Source organism: Callospermophilus lateralis, chromosome 8 (assembly GCF_048772815.1).
Source record: "Callospermophilus lateralis isolate mCalLat2 chromosome 8, mCalLat2.hap1, whole genome shotgun sequence".
NCBI classification, from domain to species: Eukaryota; Metazoa; Chordata; class Mammalia; order Rodentia; family Sciuridae; genus Callospermophilus; species Callospermophilus lateralis.
In genome coordinates, this window is record NC_135312.1 from 41,181,160 (window position 1) to 41,200,649 (window position 19,490).

General features: G+C 35.0%; 1 protein-coding gene across 5 annotated transcripts in view; it reads right to left on the bottom strand.

Annotated features, from left to right (window-relative positions):
• The window catches only part of Clock (clock circadian regulator), a 114,226-nt gene that overhangs the window by 54,763 nt on the left and 39,973 nt on the right, over positions 1-19,490 (bottom strand). For all 5 annotated transcript variants that reach the window (XM_076865262.2, XM_076865264.2, XM_076865260.2 and 2 more), the window contains 3 exons: positions 19,067-19,154; positions 3,622-3,711; positions 431-490 (listed from right to left, as the gene is read on the bottom strand). In XM_076865262.2, coding sequence (XP_076721377.2) covers positions 431-490; positions 3,622-3,668 — 107 coding nt within the window. In that variant the 5' untranslated portion in view covers positions 3,669-3,711; positions 19,067-19,154. The remainder of the gene's footprint in view (positions 1-430; positions 491-3,621; positions 3,712-19,066; positions 19,155-19,490) is intronic.

The window sequence follows — 19,490 nt, forward strand, 5'->3', positions numbered from 1 at the left end:
CAATATAGAGTTGTAACATTTTGTATCTCTCTGTCCATTAGGAAATGAGCCCTAATTTTTCACCTAAGCATTAATGAATAATTATTGTTATTCTATGTGAAGTAGCAACCAATAAACAAAGGGCTCTTGAGACAAATAAACCCAATTATTTATAAAGCAATTAATCATTTTATAAGAACTCCAATTACTTGTTCTATAAATCAGATTTTCTTTCAGTTTTTGTTTAAGCATAAATATTTTTCCAAAAGGTCAAAGAATAATTTTATTTAATGTATAAACTGCATATTGATGTTCTAAACTCTTCTCCTTTGCTAATATACATAAATTCTAAAAGAAGATAACTCTTGAAAATCATTAATTTTCTATTTACTCACAATTACACTTATGTATCATTCATTTATTTCCTATTTCACATCTCATATCAAGCTACCTTTTTGCTTTGTCCTTGTCATCTTCTTCCACCAACCCATCAAAAATACTACTGTCATCTCTAAAAGAAAGAAGAAAGTATATAAAGTAAGAGCAGACTAACCAAGCAACAGCAACACTAAAGTACCAGGTGAATTCATTTGGTTAAATCCTAGGATGTTTGTAAAGTCAATGGATTGCACAAGCTCAATAACTACTAACCTATTTTCTAATAAAGTTCAGCTATGTTTAAATTTTGAAAGCTTTTTACATATGTAAATTTTAGAAGTATTTATCTTAGCACTACTATAGATACACAGCAACAATGCTAAGCAAGAAATTAACCATTTTAAATATCTTGTTTCACACTTTTAATGACCAGTGAAAACCTATAGAAAGTCCATTTGTCATTATATAAATTATTCACTTGGAATTATTTTTATTAACTATAATAACAGGGCTGTGGTTGTGGCTCAGTGGTAGAGCACTTGCCTAGCATGTTTGAAACCCTGGGTTCAATCTTCAGCACCACATAAAAATAAACAAAATAAAACTATGGTGTCCAACTAAAAAATAAACATTAAAAAAACCAAAAAAATATAATAACATAATTTAACATTTTTAAGACAGTCACTTCATAAAATCAAATTATTCGCAAACATCAAAATATCTAACACATTAATACCCTTTCATCCATTTACTGATCTATTTGACAAATATTTATTAGCACTCATGTGCTGGGGTCTATTTTGGATGTGGTTACAAAGCAGTGAATAACACATGTAGCTGCTCTCTTATAGCTTATTTTTTAGTAGAAATAAACATGAAAATTTGTGACAATAGGTCTTATTTTTATAAAAGAGATAATGTTTTAGTTACTGGGGGTTACTTTAGCTTGAATGCATAAGGAAGGACCAGTCAAGTTCCATTTAGGGAAGGAGATATTGAGATGGAGAGCAGTGATCTAAGTGACAAGACAGAGTAGCTATGGAAGGAACCGAGGGAAGAATATTATAGAGAATTACATCAAGAGTACTAGTGGCTAACTTCTTAAGCTAAGGAATGATATTAAACAGTTTCCAGTGGCTTATGAATTTTTGTGTGGATTCTCCATTTACTACTTTAGCCACAGCTTTCTAGGACTCATAAAGCCTAGTAGCCAGGACTGGGGTTGTGGCTCAGCGATAATAGCGCGATCGCCTAGCATGTGTGGGGCAGTGGGTTCGATCCTCAGAACCACATAATAAAATAAAATAAAATAAAATAAAGGAACTGTGTCCAACTACAACTAAAACAAAAAAAAGGCTAGTAGCCCATAAGGTGCTTGTTGGATTCACTATTGAGGTAAGCCATAAACTGTGTTTCATGGAAGTCCGTGACTAGATTTTAGGGATTCTATTTATGCCCCCAAATCATAACATTCAGAGACATAAGGAACCCACTTTATGTATCAACACATAGATATCAGACCTAAAGTCCTATTTTCTAGAATGAAAACTGGCAATCATTAAAAAACCTAGGAGCAAAATCACATTTAATCCCTCTGGGGCAGTGAAGAAATATCCCTTCCTAGGGAAGAGTTCTCAGAGATTACATATGCAACTATGGCAGGATCCAAAGCTATAGTCATTGTGAGGCAACCTCCCTAAAGAAATTCCTTGCCCCTCAGGTCTTACGTTCTGGTAGAACACAAATTATCACTATTTAGTTCACAGAAAGGGAAGAGGGCTGCCTTCAGATGTCAATAGTCACTTCTGTGTGCAACTCATGTAAAACTCTTAAAAAAGAATCCTCCACAGGCAAATCACAGTGTGCAATATAATAAAGGCACGTAACTTTAGGGTCAGACATATCAACACAGGTTAAGATTCCAGCTCATTGCTTACCAGCTATGTGACCTTAAACAAGTTATTCAACCTCCTTGACCTACACCTGTAAAATCCTATGAAATTATTGTGAGGTTAAATAAAATAATATGTAAAAATATTTTGGGGCTGGAGTTGTAGTTCAGTGGCACAGTGCTTTGCCTAGCATATGTGAGGCACTGGTTTGGTCCTTGGCACCACATAAAAATAAACACATAAAACAAAGGCATTCTATCCATCTACAACTACCAAAAATTTTCTTTAAAAAATTCTGTTGAATATTTTTTTAAAATCTTTTTTAAAAATGCTGTTGAAGGGTAGGTGCTTCAAAATTATTCTATTTCATTAAATTTAAGACTCTACTGGCTATAAGATTCACCATTACTTATGTATGCTAAGAAAAAAATGCTACCAATTAAATTATAAGTTAATTCTAAGACTCACCAAATGTTAGATGTTAAAATGTTAAAATACAAACAACAACAACAACAACAACAACAAACCACCTTAGAGTCAAAGAAATAAGGAGGTTTGTCCTTTCCCAAGAGTGAAATTTAAAGATTACAATTCAACTAATTCAAAGAGATTCTCTTTGAAACTACAAACACCAAACTGTTTTAACATCCGAATTTCCTCTAAGAATGAAGGCTGAGGACCTGACCCCTGGATCTAATGGGCACCAGGGAAGCTGGTAGAATTGTTTCCTAGTTAAACCTACATATATAGATTTATGTATATAATATATGTATATTTTCTACCCTACCTTTTTTCACACTGTGACTTCTCACCTCCTATGAAAGTTTTCTTTTCACCTAAGTCCCCGAAAATGGAAATCTGAGAAAGAAAAAGATCTCTATTTTCCTCAGAGCTGGCTTTGAATAAAACCTATTCCCTTACCAACCTGTTTTCTGAGATTTAGTGGAGCATAATAAAAGGTATTCTCTCTCCCCAGTTTCATAATAATCCCAATTATAGTTACCTCTCATCAGTCACAAATGCCAAGATGGTTGAAGGGATGAAGTTAGCACCAAGAGATTCTAGAAGGTGCTAAGGAAACATTTGAAATTGTTACAATTTCCTTCAGAGCAGCTTTTGACCAAATTATTCAAAATTACAATTCAAGACCTATTTAAATCACAAGCCATATGCTGCTGACTTTGGCTCTTGTAAAATACTTATGTACCTTACTTTATAACATGTTTGTCATGTTTGTTCAATACAAAAATTAAATATAATAGTAATTATGCTTAAGCACAAAACTTCTATTGATTTGATATAGACCATTGTTTAATAGTGAATTTAAAGTAGCCTTATATAATTCAAAATAAAGGAGTTTCTAAAAACATACCTGTCAACAATTGAGCTCATTTTACTACAGCTTACGGTAAACAACATAACATATTACGTTTTCGTCTTGTGGTAGACATTTGTACTTCTCCTTGGACGAAAAGAAAAATAATTGTCATTAGTTTTCTAAAACACTTCCTTCTACAAAGTTACCTTGAAAAATATCACATGTTATCATGTATACTATATGTTATATATTATATGTTACCATTTATGTTAATTCACTGATAGGGCTAGGCACTGGGCTAGGTAGGTATGCTAGGTAGGTAGGTATGCTATGGTTGGAGGAGGAAGATCAATGGGAGGTTTATATTTTGTCCCTGGTGAATGGAGCCCTCTCTCTGCTCCCTAGTTGCCATGTCCTGAGCTGCTTTTCTCCACCATGCCCTTTAGTCATGATGTTCTGCCTCAGCTCAGACCCAGGACTTCAGAGTTTGCCTACCATGGACTGACTTTGAAAATGTGAGCCAAAATACACTCTTCCTCCTCTAAGTTGTTCTCTTCTGGTCTTTTGGTCACAGCAACAAAAACTTAATAAACAATCAGCAATAAAAAATCTGATGAAACCCTATTTTCCCCTAACCAGTAGGGCACGCTTTGGAAATGAAGGGATGAAAGACACAGTCTCTGTAAGCAAAAATTTGCAATGAACACAGAAGAAGATACTAAATAATTACATTAAGATACATAATGAGGCAAATATTGGCAAATAGCATCCCTGGTAAAGGAGTAATTAGGTTTGCCCATGGAAATAAGAAGGCAAAGTCTGAAGAAACAGTCTTGAGGACAACAAGTCTCCTTAAGAGTCAAGGTTCTTGTTATTGAAAGTATGTTCCAGATGCCAGCAGCATCAGCATCTTCTGAGATTCTGTTAATTGGCAAATCTTGGGTTCAATCACAGTCCTATGAATCACAATCTACCTTTTCACAAGATCTCCTTGTAATGTATATAACCATTTAAGTTTGAGAAGTAAAAGACTAAAAGACAGGAAGGGGTAACAACAGCTGAAAAGACTCTAAGCCAAAGGAATGGAAATTTACAAAAGCACAGGGCTTCATGAAATGAGAGAACTTATTTGGTAACTCAAGAGATTCAGTATTTTCTTCATAGAAAAACTAGGCATATTACAATGTAAAGTTTTAATTACTAGAGCATAAAGTGAAAAGAGAAGTGGTGGAGGGGTGAAGGCAAATCAGTACAGAAGAGCCTTAAATAAATAAAGGGCCTCACACCTTTTATACACAGAAGTAATTAAAACTCACTGTTTTTAAACTGAATCACAAGTCTAAAATTTGACTCTCTAAATTCTATGTAGATTTACTGAAAATATAAGGCAGATTTATCTTATGTCTATAGTCATGAATTAAATACTTAATAACTATCTTGAGTCTATGAAACATACTAACAGTTTGAGGCATAAGAAATTCTACTTTAAACATAATCATCTTTCTTTAAAAGTTAGAATACGTAACTCCAGCTAAACCAAAGAAATTTAAAGTACTATTTAAGAAAGGAGAATCTAACATATTCTGCTGTTAACAGACAAGAGTAGTAGGAATATGAAGTTAAGGGAATAATTCTACAGACCGAGCCTGTGCATTGGCCCTCGACAAGCTTTCTTTTTTAAAAAAATTATTTTTGTTTTAATTAGTTATACATGACAGTAGAATGCATTTATATATTTTGATATATTATTCATAGATGGGATATAATTTCTCATTTTTCTGAGTGTACATGTTGCAGAATCATATTGGTCATGCAGTCACATATATACATACAGTAATAATGTCTGTTTCATTCTATTATCTTTCCTATCCCCACATCCCCTCCCCTCCCCTCCCATCACTTTCCTCTACCTAATCTAAGGTGATGTTATTCCCTAGTGCCACCTGCCTTATTGTGAATTAGCATATGCATATAGAGAAAACATTTGGCCTTTGGTTTTATGGGACTGGCTTATATCACTTAGCATGATATTCTCCAACTCCAACCATTTACTGGCAAATTCCATAATTTTACTCTTCTTTAAAGCTGAGTAATATTCCATTGAGTACATATACCACATTTTCTTTATCCATTCATCTACTGAGGGATACCTAGGTTGGTTCCATAGTCAAGCTATTGTGAATTGAGCTGCTATAAACATTGATGTGGTTGCATCACTATTCCTACTAAAATCCCAATGACATTCTTCATAGAATCAGAAAAAGCAATCATGAGATTTATTTGGAAAAATAAGAGACCCAGAATAGCTAATCCTTAGCAAGAAAAGTGAAGCAGGAGACATCACAATACCAGACCTTAAACTATACTACAGAACTGTAGTAATAAAAATGCTTGGTATTGGCACCAAAATAGATGTGTAGACCAATGGTACAGAATACAAGACACAAGAGACAAACCCACATAAAAATGGTTATCTCATACTAGACAAAGGTGCCAAAAAACATTCACTGAAGAAAAGATAGTCTATTCAATAAATGGCAAAACTGGAAATCCATATGTAGAAAAATGAAATTAAACCTCTAGCTATAGTCCTATATAAAAAATCAACTCAAAGTCAATCAAAGACTTAGGCACTAGAACAGAGACCCTGAGTCTAATAGAAGAAAAAATAGGCCCAAATCTTCCACCTCGTCGGCCTAGGATCTGACTTCCTTATCAAGACTACTAAAGCGCAAGGTGTAAAATCAAGAATTAATAAATAGGATGGATTCAAATTAAAAAGCTTTTTCTCAGCAAAGGAAACAATTAATAAAGTGAGGAGAGAGCCTACAGATTGGGAGAAAATCTTTACCACATGCACCTCCGATAAAGCATTAATCTGTGGGATATATAAAGAACTCAAAAAACTCAACACCAAAAAAGCAAATAACCCAATCAATAAATGGGCTAGGGAACTGAACAGACACTTCAGAGAAGAAGAAATACAACTGATCAACAATTATATAAAAAAGTGTTTGACATGCTTTCTTTTAAAAGCAATTACCTAAGACCAGTTTGGTACTGCTCTGGCTTAAGTCAATAGGATGTTACATTCGTTGCAAAACAACTTGTTATCCTCACAGCTATTCGCAAGAAATGGAATACCCTACCCTGCCAATGAGGAGGACATAACTTGTCCTGAAAGGGAACTTTTGAGACCTTTATACAGACCAAAGATTTGAAGACTCAGGAAGAGAAGATAATTAGAAGCAAAGGTCAATGAACATAAAATCTCTAAAACATGTTCCAAATAGAGTTGGTCACCATGAGTCACAGTGACCGAGAGTTGTCTTCAGATCTTCAGCATATCATTTTAATATCTCTGTAATAGTAATATCTACCGTACCCCCCATAGATTTTGCCTGGGTACCTGTCGGTAAAATAACGCACAGCAGAGACTTAAAAATCTGATGCTATTCTACTGTCAGTCAGGAATTGGGAGGTAGTAGCTAGGTGGGACTTTCTAGAAACTTCCATAAAACCCCAGTTTTAAAAACTAAGGAACAAAGGGGCGAGTTGTTCCTGTCTGGAGACAACCCATTCTTTCCCTTGAGGACATCTTTCCTTTCTCCTAAACTTTGCTATACTACATTTGGTGTTTTGTTTGACATTTTCTCCAGTGGTAACATGTTAGGGTCTGTAAACAAGTCTGGATGGCGCCTGGCATTTTGCCAGAGGGAGTGGTTTGTGAAGTAACGCCAGCGAACCATTAAGTGTGGAGATTCCTTATTGGTTGACTGCTGTATCTAGTTTATGTTAATTAAGATAAGCTGTGTGGAATGTATATATACCACTCCTGTCCTATAATAAAGGGCTCCTACTCCTGCTGTATCAATGTACACAAGTTGCTCGTCACCCCCACCCCCCACCCCGGTTATTTTGCTGCAGCCGGACTGCGGCAGTAACACAAGAACTGAGTGACAGAATGCGACCCTTGGACCATAGATGGTAACACTGTGTCTGTTTTCCAATGGACTTTCATAAGCAGAAGAGAGAATAATGCTTGATAAATGAAACTGCACTGCCTTTATAGTTTTAGCTGCAGAAAAGGCACTGTGAAGGCCAAGAATTCTTAAAAGAAAATGACTGAAGGAGTCAAAAGTAAGAGTTAAAAAGACTAACACATGATAAAATACTCTGATTTTTAAGTGTCTGGGCTAACATGTGCAAATGGAACATATAATTGCAGAAATTTATGGCCAGAAGAGAATTTAAAGATCATTTAAGAACACTCCCCTGATCCAACAGAAGAAATACTTATCATGGTAATGACAGAGATTGGCTCTATCATTAGACAAAAAGAATAAGGCAAAGGTAACAGTCAGTTTGGGTGAATTAAAAAAGAACAGTACTACTGAGAAGGAGAGATTTGAGCCTTACTTAACAAGACACCTAATAAACCATCAGGATGCCTGTTTAGTTATCAAAGGGTAGAAGATCAAGACGGTGGAGTAGAGGGTGGCTATGATTTTAGTTGCTCCATGGTTTGAGATTCAAGCAGCAGGATTACTGCTTCTCAGTGAGTGCTGGGATGTGATTGGGACACTACAAATTAAGAGGGTAGAGACTCTGCTGCTGAACTACTCCCAGCCAAGAGATGCTGTATCTTGCTCCACACACAAACTACCATGCTCAAACTTAGTGATATTTTGATACAAACAATTGAAGTGACAAAAACTCCAAATTAATGACCAGGCCCTAAGTATGAATGGCTTGGGAATGGCCCTTGGGCCCCACACATAGACACCCACTCCTACGGCAAAAAGAGAATTAAAACAAAGACTGGGATGGGTGCAGTAGCACATGCCTATAATCCCAGCAGTTTGGGAAATTGAGGCAGGAGGATCCAAAGCCAGCCTCAACAACTTAGGGAGACCCTCTGCAACTTGGTGAGACTTTGTCTCAAAATACAAAATAAAAAGGGTTGGGATGTGGCTCAGTGGTAAAGTGCCCCTGGGTTCAATCCCTGGTTTAAAAAAAAATGACTGTGGATACCACATCTAAGAGGGATCTCCAATCTATTTCTCCCAAACCATTTAAGAATGTCTACAGTTGTTAAGTGAAGAGCAACCTCACATACCCTGCTACACACAGCACAACTACCAAATCTCCACGAAGGACCTGACTCTTTTGAGACCTACAAAGAAAGTGGAATCCTCAAGCTCTAACACAAAGTACACTGTATCAAAATATGCTACTCATCGCCAAAGAACTAACAGGGAAACTATATTTCAAAACCCACTTGGAAATATATTGAAAAACACAACAACTTGATATCCAAAAATACCTTGGGCAAGAGAAGGCTAGGTAGGCCCTAAAAAGAACTACACATAAGCCAGGGAGAGAAATGTACAAAACCCAACAAAGAAATACAAGAAATAAGAAAAAATATGGTAACATGATGTTTACTATAGTTCATAATTCATTAGCAAGAGACTCAAAAATATTGAAGTGGGTGCAATACCACATAAGGACTTCAAAACAATGACTCTAAAATGTATTAATAAATTCCAAGAGAATACAGAAAAAACAACTAAATGAATTTAGGAAGTCAGGACAGGATACGAATGAGAAATTCAAAAAGGAGATAGAGATATTGAAAAGGAAACAAATGAAAGACACAATAAATCAAATAACATGTTTAATTGAAAGTCTCTCTAAAAGTGAAGCAGGCATCACAATACCAGACTTTAAATTATGCTACAGAATTACCGTAACAAAAACATCACGGTACTGGCACCAAAACAGGCACAAAGACCAATGGAATAGAACAAAAGACACAGAGACAAACTCACATAAATATAGGTATGTCATACTAGACAAAGACACCAACAAAATACATTGGAGAAAAGATAGCAAATTCAACAAGTGGTGTTGGGAAAATTGGAAATCCATATGTAGCAGAATGAAATTTAACCCCTTTCTCTCACCCTACAGAAAACTCAACTCAAAGTGGATCAAAGAGCTAGATTAATATCCAGATCAGAAACCCTGCTTCTACTAGAAGAAAATGTCAGTTTAGGGACTGACTTCCTCAACAAGACAACTAAAATAAAAAATCAATAAATGGGAGGGTATCAAATCAAAAAGCTTCTTCACCACAAAGAAAAGAATCAAAACAATCAAGAGCATGAAGAGATCACCTACAGAATGGGAGAAAATCTTTGCAACCTGCACCTCAGATAAGCTGTCAATTTCCAGTATATACAAAGAACTCAGAAAACTTAGCACCAAAAAATCCAAATAGCCCAATGAATAAAAGGGAAAAAAAATAAACAGTCACTTTTCAATAGAACAAATACAAATACACAGCAAATGTAAGAAAAAATATTCAACATCTCTTAACAATTAGAGAAATGAAAATTAAAACCACACTAAGAATTCATTTCACTCCAGCCAGAATAGCAATTATCAAGAATACAAGTAATAATAAATGTTGGCAAGAATGTGGGGAAAAGGGTACACTCATATATTCCTGATGGGACTACTAATTGGTGCAACCACTCTGGAAAGAAGTATGGAGATTCCTCAAAAAATTAAGAATGGAACCACCATTTGACTCAGTTATCCCACTTCATGATATATATCCAAAGAATCTAAATTGGCAATACTACAGTGATGCAGCTACATCAATGTTTATAGCAGGTCAATTCACAAGAGCTAAGCTATGAAGCCAACCTAGGTGTCCTTCAACAGATAAATGGATAAAGAAAATGTGGTATATAAAAACAATGGAGTATTACTCAGCTATAAAGAATGACTATGATATTTGCTGGTAAATGGATGGACCTCAAGATTATCATGTTAAGTGAAATAAGCCAATCCCCAAAAAACCAAAGGTCAAATATTTTCTCTGACATGTGGAAGCTCACCCACAATCGGGGGAGGAGAGAGGAAAAATCAGCAGTTTTGTGGATTAGACAAAGGTGAATGAAAGGAAAAGAAGGGGGACAGGAATAGGAAAAACAGGAATGAATCTGACATAACTTTCCTATGTACATACATGAATACACCACAGTGAATCTCAACATCATATACATCCACAAGACTGAGATCCTAATTAGAATAAGATATATTCCATGCTTGTATAATTATATGGATTCTAGATAAAAATGGATTCCTTTGTCATTTATAACTACAAAAATAACCGATAAAATAAAATAAAGGCACAAAACACGTCAAAAAAAAAGATAAAAGAAAAATAAAGGGGGATAGTAGAGGATAGGAAAGGCACCAGAATACAACAGACACTAGTATAGCAATATGTAAAACAGTGGATATGTAACCGATGTGATGCTGCAATCTGTATACGGGTTAAAAATGGGAGTTCATAACCCACTTGAATCAAAGTGTGAAATATGTCAAGAACTATGTAATGTTTTGAACAACCAACAATAAAAATTTAAAAAAATAAATAAATAAAAATAAAAATAAAAGAAAAGAAAAAGAAAGTCTGTCTAAGGTGCTAAAAACATGCATTGGAGAAAATATAGCCTCTTCAACAAATGGTGCTGGGAAAACTGAAAATCCATATGCAACAAAATAAAATTAAACCTCTATCTCTCACCATGCACAAAAATTAACTCAAAATGGATCAAGAACCTAGGAATGAAACCAGAGACCCTGAGCCTAATAGAAGAAAAAGTAGGCCCTAATCTTCATCATGTGGGACTAGGCCCCAACTTTCTCAATAAGACTCCTATAGTGCAAAAAATTAAAACCAAGAATCAATAAATGAGATGGATTCAAACTAAAAAGTTTCTTCTCAGCAAAAGAAACAATCTGTAAGGTGAAAAGAGATCCTACATCTTGGGAGTCAATTTTTACCCCCCACACATCAGATAGAGCACTAATCTTCAGGGTATAGAAAGAACTCAAAAAGCTAACCATCAAAAAAACAAATAACCCAATCAATAAATGGGCCAAGGACCTGAACAGACACTTCTCAGAAGAGGATATACAATCAATCAACAAATACATGAAAAAATGTTCATTATCTCTAGCAATTAGAGTAATGCAAATCAAAATTACTCTATCCCACTCCTCTGTCTATACTCAAAGGACTTAAAAACAACATACTATAGGAACACAGCCACATCAATGTTTATAGCAGCACAATTCACAATAGCTAAACTGTGGAATCAACCCAGATGCCCTTCAGTAGATGAATGGATTTAAAAAAATGTGGCATATATACACAATGGAATATAACTCAGCAATAAAAGAGAATAAAATCATGGCATTTGCAGGATGCAAATGGATGGCACTGGAGAAGATAATGCTAAGTGAAGTTAGCCAATCCCCCCAAAACAAATGCCTAATGTTTTCTCTGAAATAAGGAGGCTGACTCATAGTGGGGTAGGGAGGCAGAGCATGGGAGGAAAAGATGAACTCTAGATAGGACAGAGGGGGTGGGAGGGGAAGGGAGGGAGTAGGGGGTTAGCAAGGATGGTAGAATGTGATGCACATCATTATCCAAAATACATGTATGAAGCCATGAATGGTGTGAACATACTTTATATACAACCAGAGATATGAAAAATTTTGCTCTATATGTGTAATATGAATTGTAATGCATTGTGCCATCATGTATTTAAAAAAAACAATTAAAAATTTTAAGAAAAAGAAAGTCTAGTAGATCATATTGAAGACAAAAATCTCAGAGTTGGAAGACAAAGGGGCCAGCACTGAACATTCAGTCAGTATGAAAGAAAATAAGTAACCATCATCAGAATATAAAAGAACTTTAGAGATTAAATTAAAGAGGGTTGTGAGATATAAGTTATATCATGAATTATCTCTTTAGGAAAATAACAGAAAATTTTCTGTACCTTAAGAATGGCAGCTATCAGGAATACAAACAATAATAAATGCTAGAGAGGATGTGAAAAAAAAAGGAACACTTTTACACTGTTGGCAGGATTGTAAATTAGTACAACCACTATGGAAAGCACTATAGAGGTTCCCCCAAAAGACTAGTAATGGAACCACCATATGACCCAGCTATACCACTCTTTCATATATATATCCAGAAGAACTAAAGGTAACATAAATAGCAATACATGGTATACCCATGTTTGTAGCAGTAAAATTCACAATAGATACTATGGAACCAGGTTAAGTGTCCATCAAAGGATAAAAGGATATAAAGTAAATGTGGTATATATACACAGTGGAGTTTTCTTTAGCTATAAAGAAGAATGAAATTAAGTTATCTGTAGGAAAACGGAGGGAACCTGAAAACGTTATGTTAAACAAAATAAACCAGAATCAGAAGCCAATGATCGTATATTTTCTCTCATATGTAGAAGCTAGAGAAGATAAAGGAAAAGAAAGTTTTGGTAGTGGGGAATCTCATGCAAATCAAAGAAAGATGAGTAAAGGAAACAGGGGGAGTATAGGAGAGGAGGGCAAGAGGAAACCCTGCAGAATAACATTGACAAATTATTTTATTATATCATAAGCATTCATGAATATGCAACATAAATCTCACCATTACATATAACTGTCATGCACCAATAAAAAATATGAAAATTACATGACAGAAAAAAAAAACAAAACTAGAAAACAAACTGGGCACAGTAGCATATGCTGTAATCCCAGTGGCTGGAGAGGCTAAGGCAGGAGGATCACAAGTTCAAAGCCAGCCTCAGCATCTTAGCCAGGCCCTAAACAACTTAGTGAGACCCTGTCTCAAAATAAAATAAAATAAAATAAAATAAAAACATTGGGGATGTGGCTCAGTGGTTAAGCATCCTTTGATTCAATTCCCAGTATCAAAAACTTTAAAAATCAACAATTGAGTCTTGTAATATATAAGAAGGGCCTTGCTGACTATAAAAACAGTGAATCCAACACAGTTTTTAAGATATAACCGATTCTTCATTAGGCTGTTTTGCTACTTTTGTTAGCAATATTCTTCCAAAAATTATTTGCTATCCATCTTAAACAACTTATCTCTCTCCCAGTCTAGCTCAGGATTCCCTCCTATTTCTCCAGCCTGCTGATCAACATGCTTTTATGTAAGGGAAAGGTAAACAAGGAGAAACAAGGTCTGATTTGAGTACCCTAAAGCACCTTAAATGTCTTTAAGGGTATCATATTAACAAAATGATAAAAAAGGAACAGCCAAAACACTGTCTGGGGAGTACCCTGTGAAACACAATTTCAATTTGAAAAGACTAGCTAGTCACACTTGACAATGCTATGGATTCTAAGAAAGATTCAGTTTTATATGCTATGCCATATCCCTACAGAAACTGAAGAATAACTTTATTCTACTAAAAACAAAATAAATTTTATCAAATTTAAAAAATTTGACATTAACAGGCCAGAATATATGTAAAAATATATCTCTGAAAAGATCAGTTGTAATTACTAGAATTCAAAGTTCACCAATTATAGTTATAGCTAAGAATTAAATGCTCCTTTACGTAAGCCACTGAAACCCATAGTCATTCAGTGATTTGACTTACCAAGTAAGCACGCATGACATTGCTATTTTATGGCAACCAGAAGCAATGGTGGCATGCATCTTTCATAAACACTATTTTTAAAATTAGCTTAAAAAACATTCATCAAATGGAGATATTAGCAACTAAGAAACTAAACAACTCAAATCTCGCAAATAAAGAAGCAGATTTTTTAATTCAGCATACAACATTACACATAATTACAGAAAATCTGTCAGTTCCTCTTTGGAACAGAAGCCTGACACATAAAACACCACATCCTGTATTAAAAATAAATGTGCAGTTTATTATTAATGACATGATACTACTTTTTTTCTTGAATCCTATCTGTTGCTATCTCTGAAAACTTTCCAGTCTTAGCACTAATTTCTCCATTTATAATCATTCTAATTAACATATTAACATATATATCTTATCTTAAAACTACACTAAACAAACAAAATAACACACCAACCCCCTTCAGCTACTGTCCCACTTTTTTTGTTCTCTTTCCCAGGAAAACTGCTCATACACATGTACACCTCCCCAACTTTCCAATATCTTAATTTTGGTTAAGTGGGTGTTTTGGAATTAACATTATGTTGACTCCTGTAAATGCAATTCACAGCCCAGCCATGTAGTCCTATACTGTAGTTACGTTCCCCTTCTACAGTCAGTGTTGTTGTTTTATTGTTTAACTATCTTTGTGCATACTTATTACCAATTTAGCCACAAATTTCACCCTAAATCTACTCTCTATATCCTCGAACACATTATATTCTAACGATCTTACCTTCTCACAACTCTTTATCTTGGAACCTTTTACTCCATTCACACTGGGACTAGGTGTTATCTACTATACCTGGAGATCAGCTGTCATTTTGGCATCACTATTCAGCATCATCCTGGTAATTCACTAGGTCTCTAGTTAAGGTACATGCCCTGTTTCTTGTAACTCAAGCCTTCACTTTTTTAGTTACTTTTTATTCTTGTTGAATAACTCCTTTAATAATGACCTGAAAATGGGGACATGGCAGGTAAATTTTCTGAGACCTCACAAGTCTGAAACTGTCAATAGTGTGTATGTAACCTACAGTTCAGTGAACTATAATCCCAGCGATTCAGGAAGTTGAGGCAGGAGGATCCCAAGTTCAAGACCAGCCTCAGCAAATTAGGCCCTAAGCAACTTAGTGAGACCCTATCTCAAAATTAAACAAACAAACAAACAAAAAAGGATAGGGATGTAGCTCAGTGGTAAAGCACCCCTGGGTTCAATCCCCAATACCCCCTACCCCTCCAAAAAAGAGTTTAGCTGGACACTACATGCTGGATAGGAATAATTTTTCCTTCAGCATTTTGAAAATTCCAGTATGGTGCCAAGAAACCTAAAGTCATTCTGAGTACTAATTCTTTATATGTGACCTATTAGTTCTTTCACCCTGGAAAGCACCCTGTGTTCTAAAATTTATAGTGATGTGTCCCATTTGAATTTATTTTTATATTTCAATAGGTACTTTCTAATGAAAAATTCATGATCTCTTGTTCATGATCTCTTGTTCTGGAGTTTTCTTGAATTATTCTCTATTCTTTTTCTCCTCAATTTCCTCTCTCCTGTCTTTCTGGAAATCCTATTATTTGAATGTTAGAGATACTAGTTACTCTAATTTTATCACATCTTCTCTCCCACTTTTATCTCTTTTTCCTCTTTGCTTTAACATACCAGTTTCATTCTTCAACCTTTCCACTGAGTTTTTTTTTAATTTCTAATTTCACTTCTCTTTGTTTCTATTTCATATTTCCTAGATGCAGAATCTACTTTGACCTTTCTGAAACTATTAAATGGTAGGCTTATGTTTCTCTTAATTTCACTTTCCTATCTGGTCTCCATTTCCCCCAACTTGGTATTCTCTCTTTTGTTTTGACCTTTGTCTCTCACTTAAGAGGTTTTTCTCAGATATCTAGTGATCTCTGGCCACAGGTTCGAATTTGGGGGAGGGAACACTAGAAAGATCACTGGAAGCTTTGTCTTAAGGATTCTTGACTGTGAACTTTACTTTGGAGATAGAAGTTGGACTATATCTCTAGGGGAACTCTCAATGTAATTATCTTCAGACCTTTTCTCTCAGGCCAGTTACAATGCACAGAAAAGCATATTCTCCACTCTTGCTTGAAGTGTATAAAAACCCGTTAGCCTGGGTTCTTAAGTCCCCTGTTTTCAAAATCTTATTCCCATTCTCAGCTATGTTTGTTGTTTATTTTATCCTTGATAGTACATAAATATCCATAATTCACAGAAGGGGCAGTTGTCTGTTTCAGAGATAAGAGTGAGCTTTGAAATACAATGTTCTCTTAAAAAGATTTGCAACCCTCAATCCTTTTTTCAGAACATTGCTTTCAATTTACAAAAATATTTTGAGGTTTTATTCTGCCAAGAAGTTTGTTTCTCAGCTTTCCCATAGCTGCTTATGATTCTTTTAAGTTCTGCAGGAAAATAACTACACTTCCTTTTGTTTTTCAGGTTTTGACATTTTGTTGCCATTGTTTTCTTTCCTATTTTCCATATCCTGTGAGGCTACATTATTTGGGAAATCCTTTTATATTATTTATTTTCAATGAAGTTTCAAAAATAGGTGAAGTTTAATCATATTGTTTGCCATCTCAAAGTGGAGGTTTCCCATTCTTGCTCTTCATGGACTTTCATTCCTACCCCTCTGATGAGATTACTCACTCTTCATCAGAAACATTCATAGTGCCAAATCTAATTGCTGTTTTACTGTACTCACCATTTGACCTCTTGGTAGCTGTGATTTATTAAATATTTTCTCTTCTTGGTTTCTGGGACAGAACATTTTCCTGTTTTCCCATTCATTTTAAAGTCTGCTCCTTCTCCTACAATTAATATTGGCACAAGCCAGGGTTGAATACTTCTCAATCTGTCTACACTTCCTATATAATTTAATCTAGTCATTTGACTTTGAGTACTTCTATATGCAAATGATTTCCAAATCTATGATCTCAGACCAGATTTTCAACTGCAGTCATATACACAACACTGTATTTTGACACATCTACAGAAATGTCAAAGGCATCCAAAACACTATTTAGCCAAATCAGAACATTTGATATTCGATTTTAAATTTGCTTCTCTCCCAATTTTCTTTTCCATCTTGACCTCCATTTACTCTCCCCATCACATAACTATACTGCAGCCACATGTGCACTATTGCTTAAGCATCCTACATTCAGTCACTTTTGTTCCCACTGCCAGTAAAGCTCTTTTCTCAGATCTGCACAAGCCACCTTGTTATTCCAATCTCTATTAAATTGACTCCACTCAATACATCCTTCTTGGACTACCTAGAGGAAGCAGTCATCAGTTTCTACCACATTATACATGTTAATTATCTGCACAGTACTAATCACAAAACATTTGTCTACCTCTAGAAAGCAATCTTCATAAAAGCAGGGGTGGCTTCCGGGTGTTACCCACTGTATACTCATTATCTAAAATAATATCTGAATATAAGTAACGATAGATGTTGGCAAGGATGTGTGGTCAAAGAGTTCATTCATAGATTGCTGGCCGGACTGCAAACTGGTGCAACCACTCTAGAAAGCAGTATGGAGATTCCTCAGAAAACAATGGAACCACCATATGACTCAGCTATCCCACTCCTCAGTATATACCCAATGGACTTAAAATCAGCATACTAGGTGTCTCAGTCACATCAATGTTTATAGCAGCTCAATTCACAATAGCTAAGCTATAGAGCCAACCTAGGTGTCCTTTAACACATGAATGAATAAAAAAAATGTGGTATACATACACAATGAAATATTACTCAGTCATAAAGAAGAATGAAATTGTGGCATTTGCCAGTAAATGGATGATCTGGAGACTATCATGTTAAGTGAAATAAGTCAATTCCAAAACACCAAAGGCCAAATGTTCTTTCTGATGTGCAGATGCTAACACACAATAAGGGGAGGAAGGAAAATAGAAGTTCATTGGATTAGACAAAGGGAAATAAAGGGAAGGGAGGGGGAATAAGAATAGGAAAGACAGTAGAATGAATCAGACATAATTTTCCTATGTTCATAAATGAATACATGACCAGTGTAACTCCACATCATGTACAACCATAAGAATGGGAGCCTAATTAGAGTAAATTATACCCCATGTTATGGTATGGATGTGAGGTGTCCCCCAAAAGCTCATGTGTGAGACAATGCAAGAAGATGTAGAGGAGAAATGATTGGGCTGTGAGAGCCTTAACCCTATCAGTGAATTAATATCTGGATTAGATTAACTGGTAACTGAAGGTAGGTAGGGTGTAGCTGGAGGAGTTAGGGCACTGGGGGCATGGCTTTGGGGTATATATTTGTATTAGGCAAGGGGAGATCTATCTTTGCTTCCTGAGCTGCTTCCCTCCGCCACACTCTTCTGCCATGATATTCAGCCTCACCTCAAGCCCCAAGGAATGCAGCCACCCTCCTACAGACTAAGACCTTTGAAACAATGAGCCCTCAAATTTTTCTTTCTCTACAATTGTTCTGGTCAGTTCTTTAATTACAGCAGTGAAAAAGATGACTAAAACACTCCATATACGTATAATATGTCAAAATATACTCTATTGGGCTGGGGTTGTAGCTCAGTAGCAGAGCATTAAGCTAGCATGTGTGAGGCACTGGATTCAATTCTCAGCACCATATATAAATAAAATAAAGATCCACTAACAACTAAAAAATAAAAATTAAAAAAATATACTCTACTGTTATATATATCTAAAAAGAACAAATAAAAATTAAGTAATATCTGAACAGAACTACACCTAACATCCATACCATAAACTACAAATGTTTTTTGATAAATTAACATAAAAAGACAAATTTTTAAACAAACCCTTTCTAAAAGTAGTGTATGAAAATATTCATGGATTCTTTTATTTATTTATTTTTTACTGGAAAAATGTCATTCAGTGATGCATTATAAGATGCACCTCCTTTACCTTTTGTACTCTGGGGATCTTTTGAACTGATTCTTCAGAAAACTATAAGTTCAAGGATTTCTTCTATATGACCATCAGCCTCAAAATTCTGTTTAAACAAGAAAAAAAAACGGTCAGATTTATTCAAATTATATAGATTGTTTTCATGAAAAGGGTTTTAAATAGTTTTAAAACATAACAAAATTAAAACTGTTTAAAAAATGCAAAAAAATTTTCAAGTTCTACAATTATTTCTAAAAGGAAAAACCCTTAAAATCATGAATAAATAAATCATTCCAAATTCCAGAATAGAAGTTAAAAGACAAAATGTGTTAATGAACAGACAATATAAATGGACACAATTTGTGACATCCGTAAGTTAAACATAGAGTTTTTGTATGCAATATAAGTTATTAGCTTAAGATAGATCATTATGCTTTTAAAA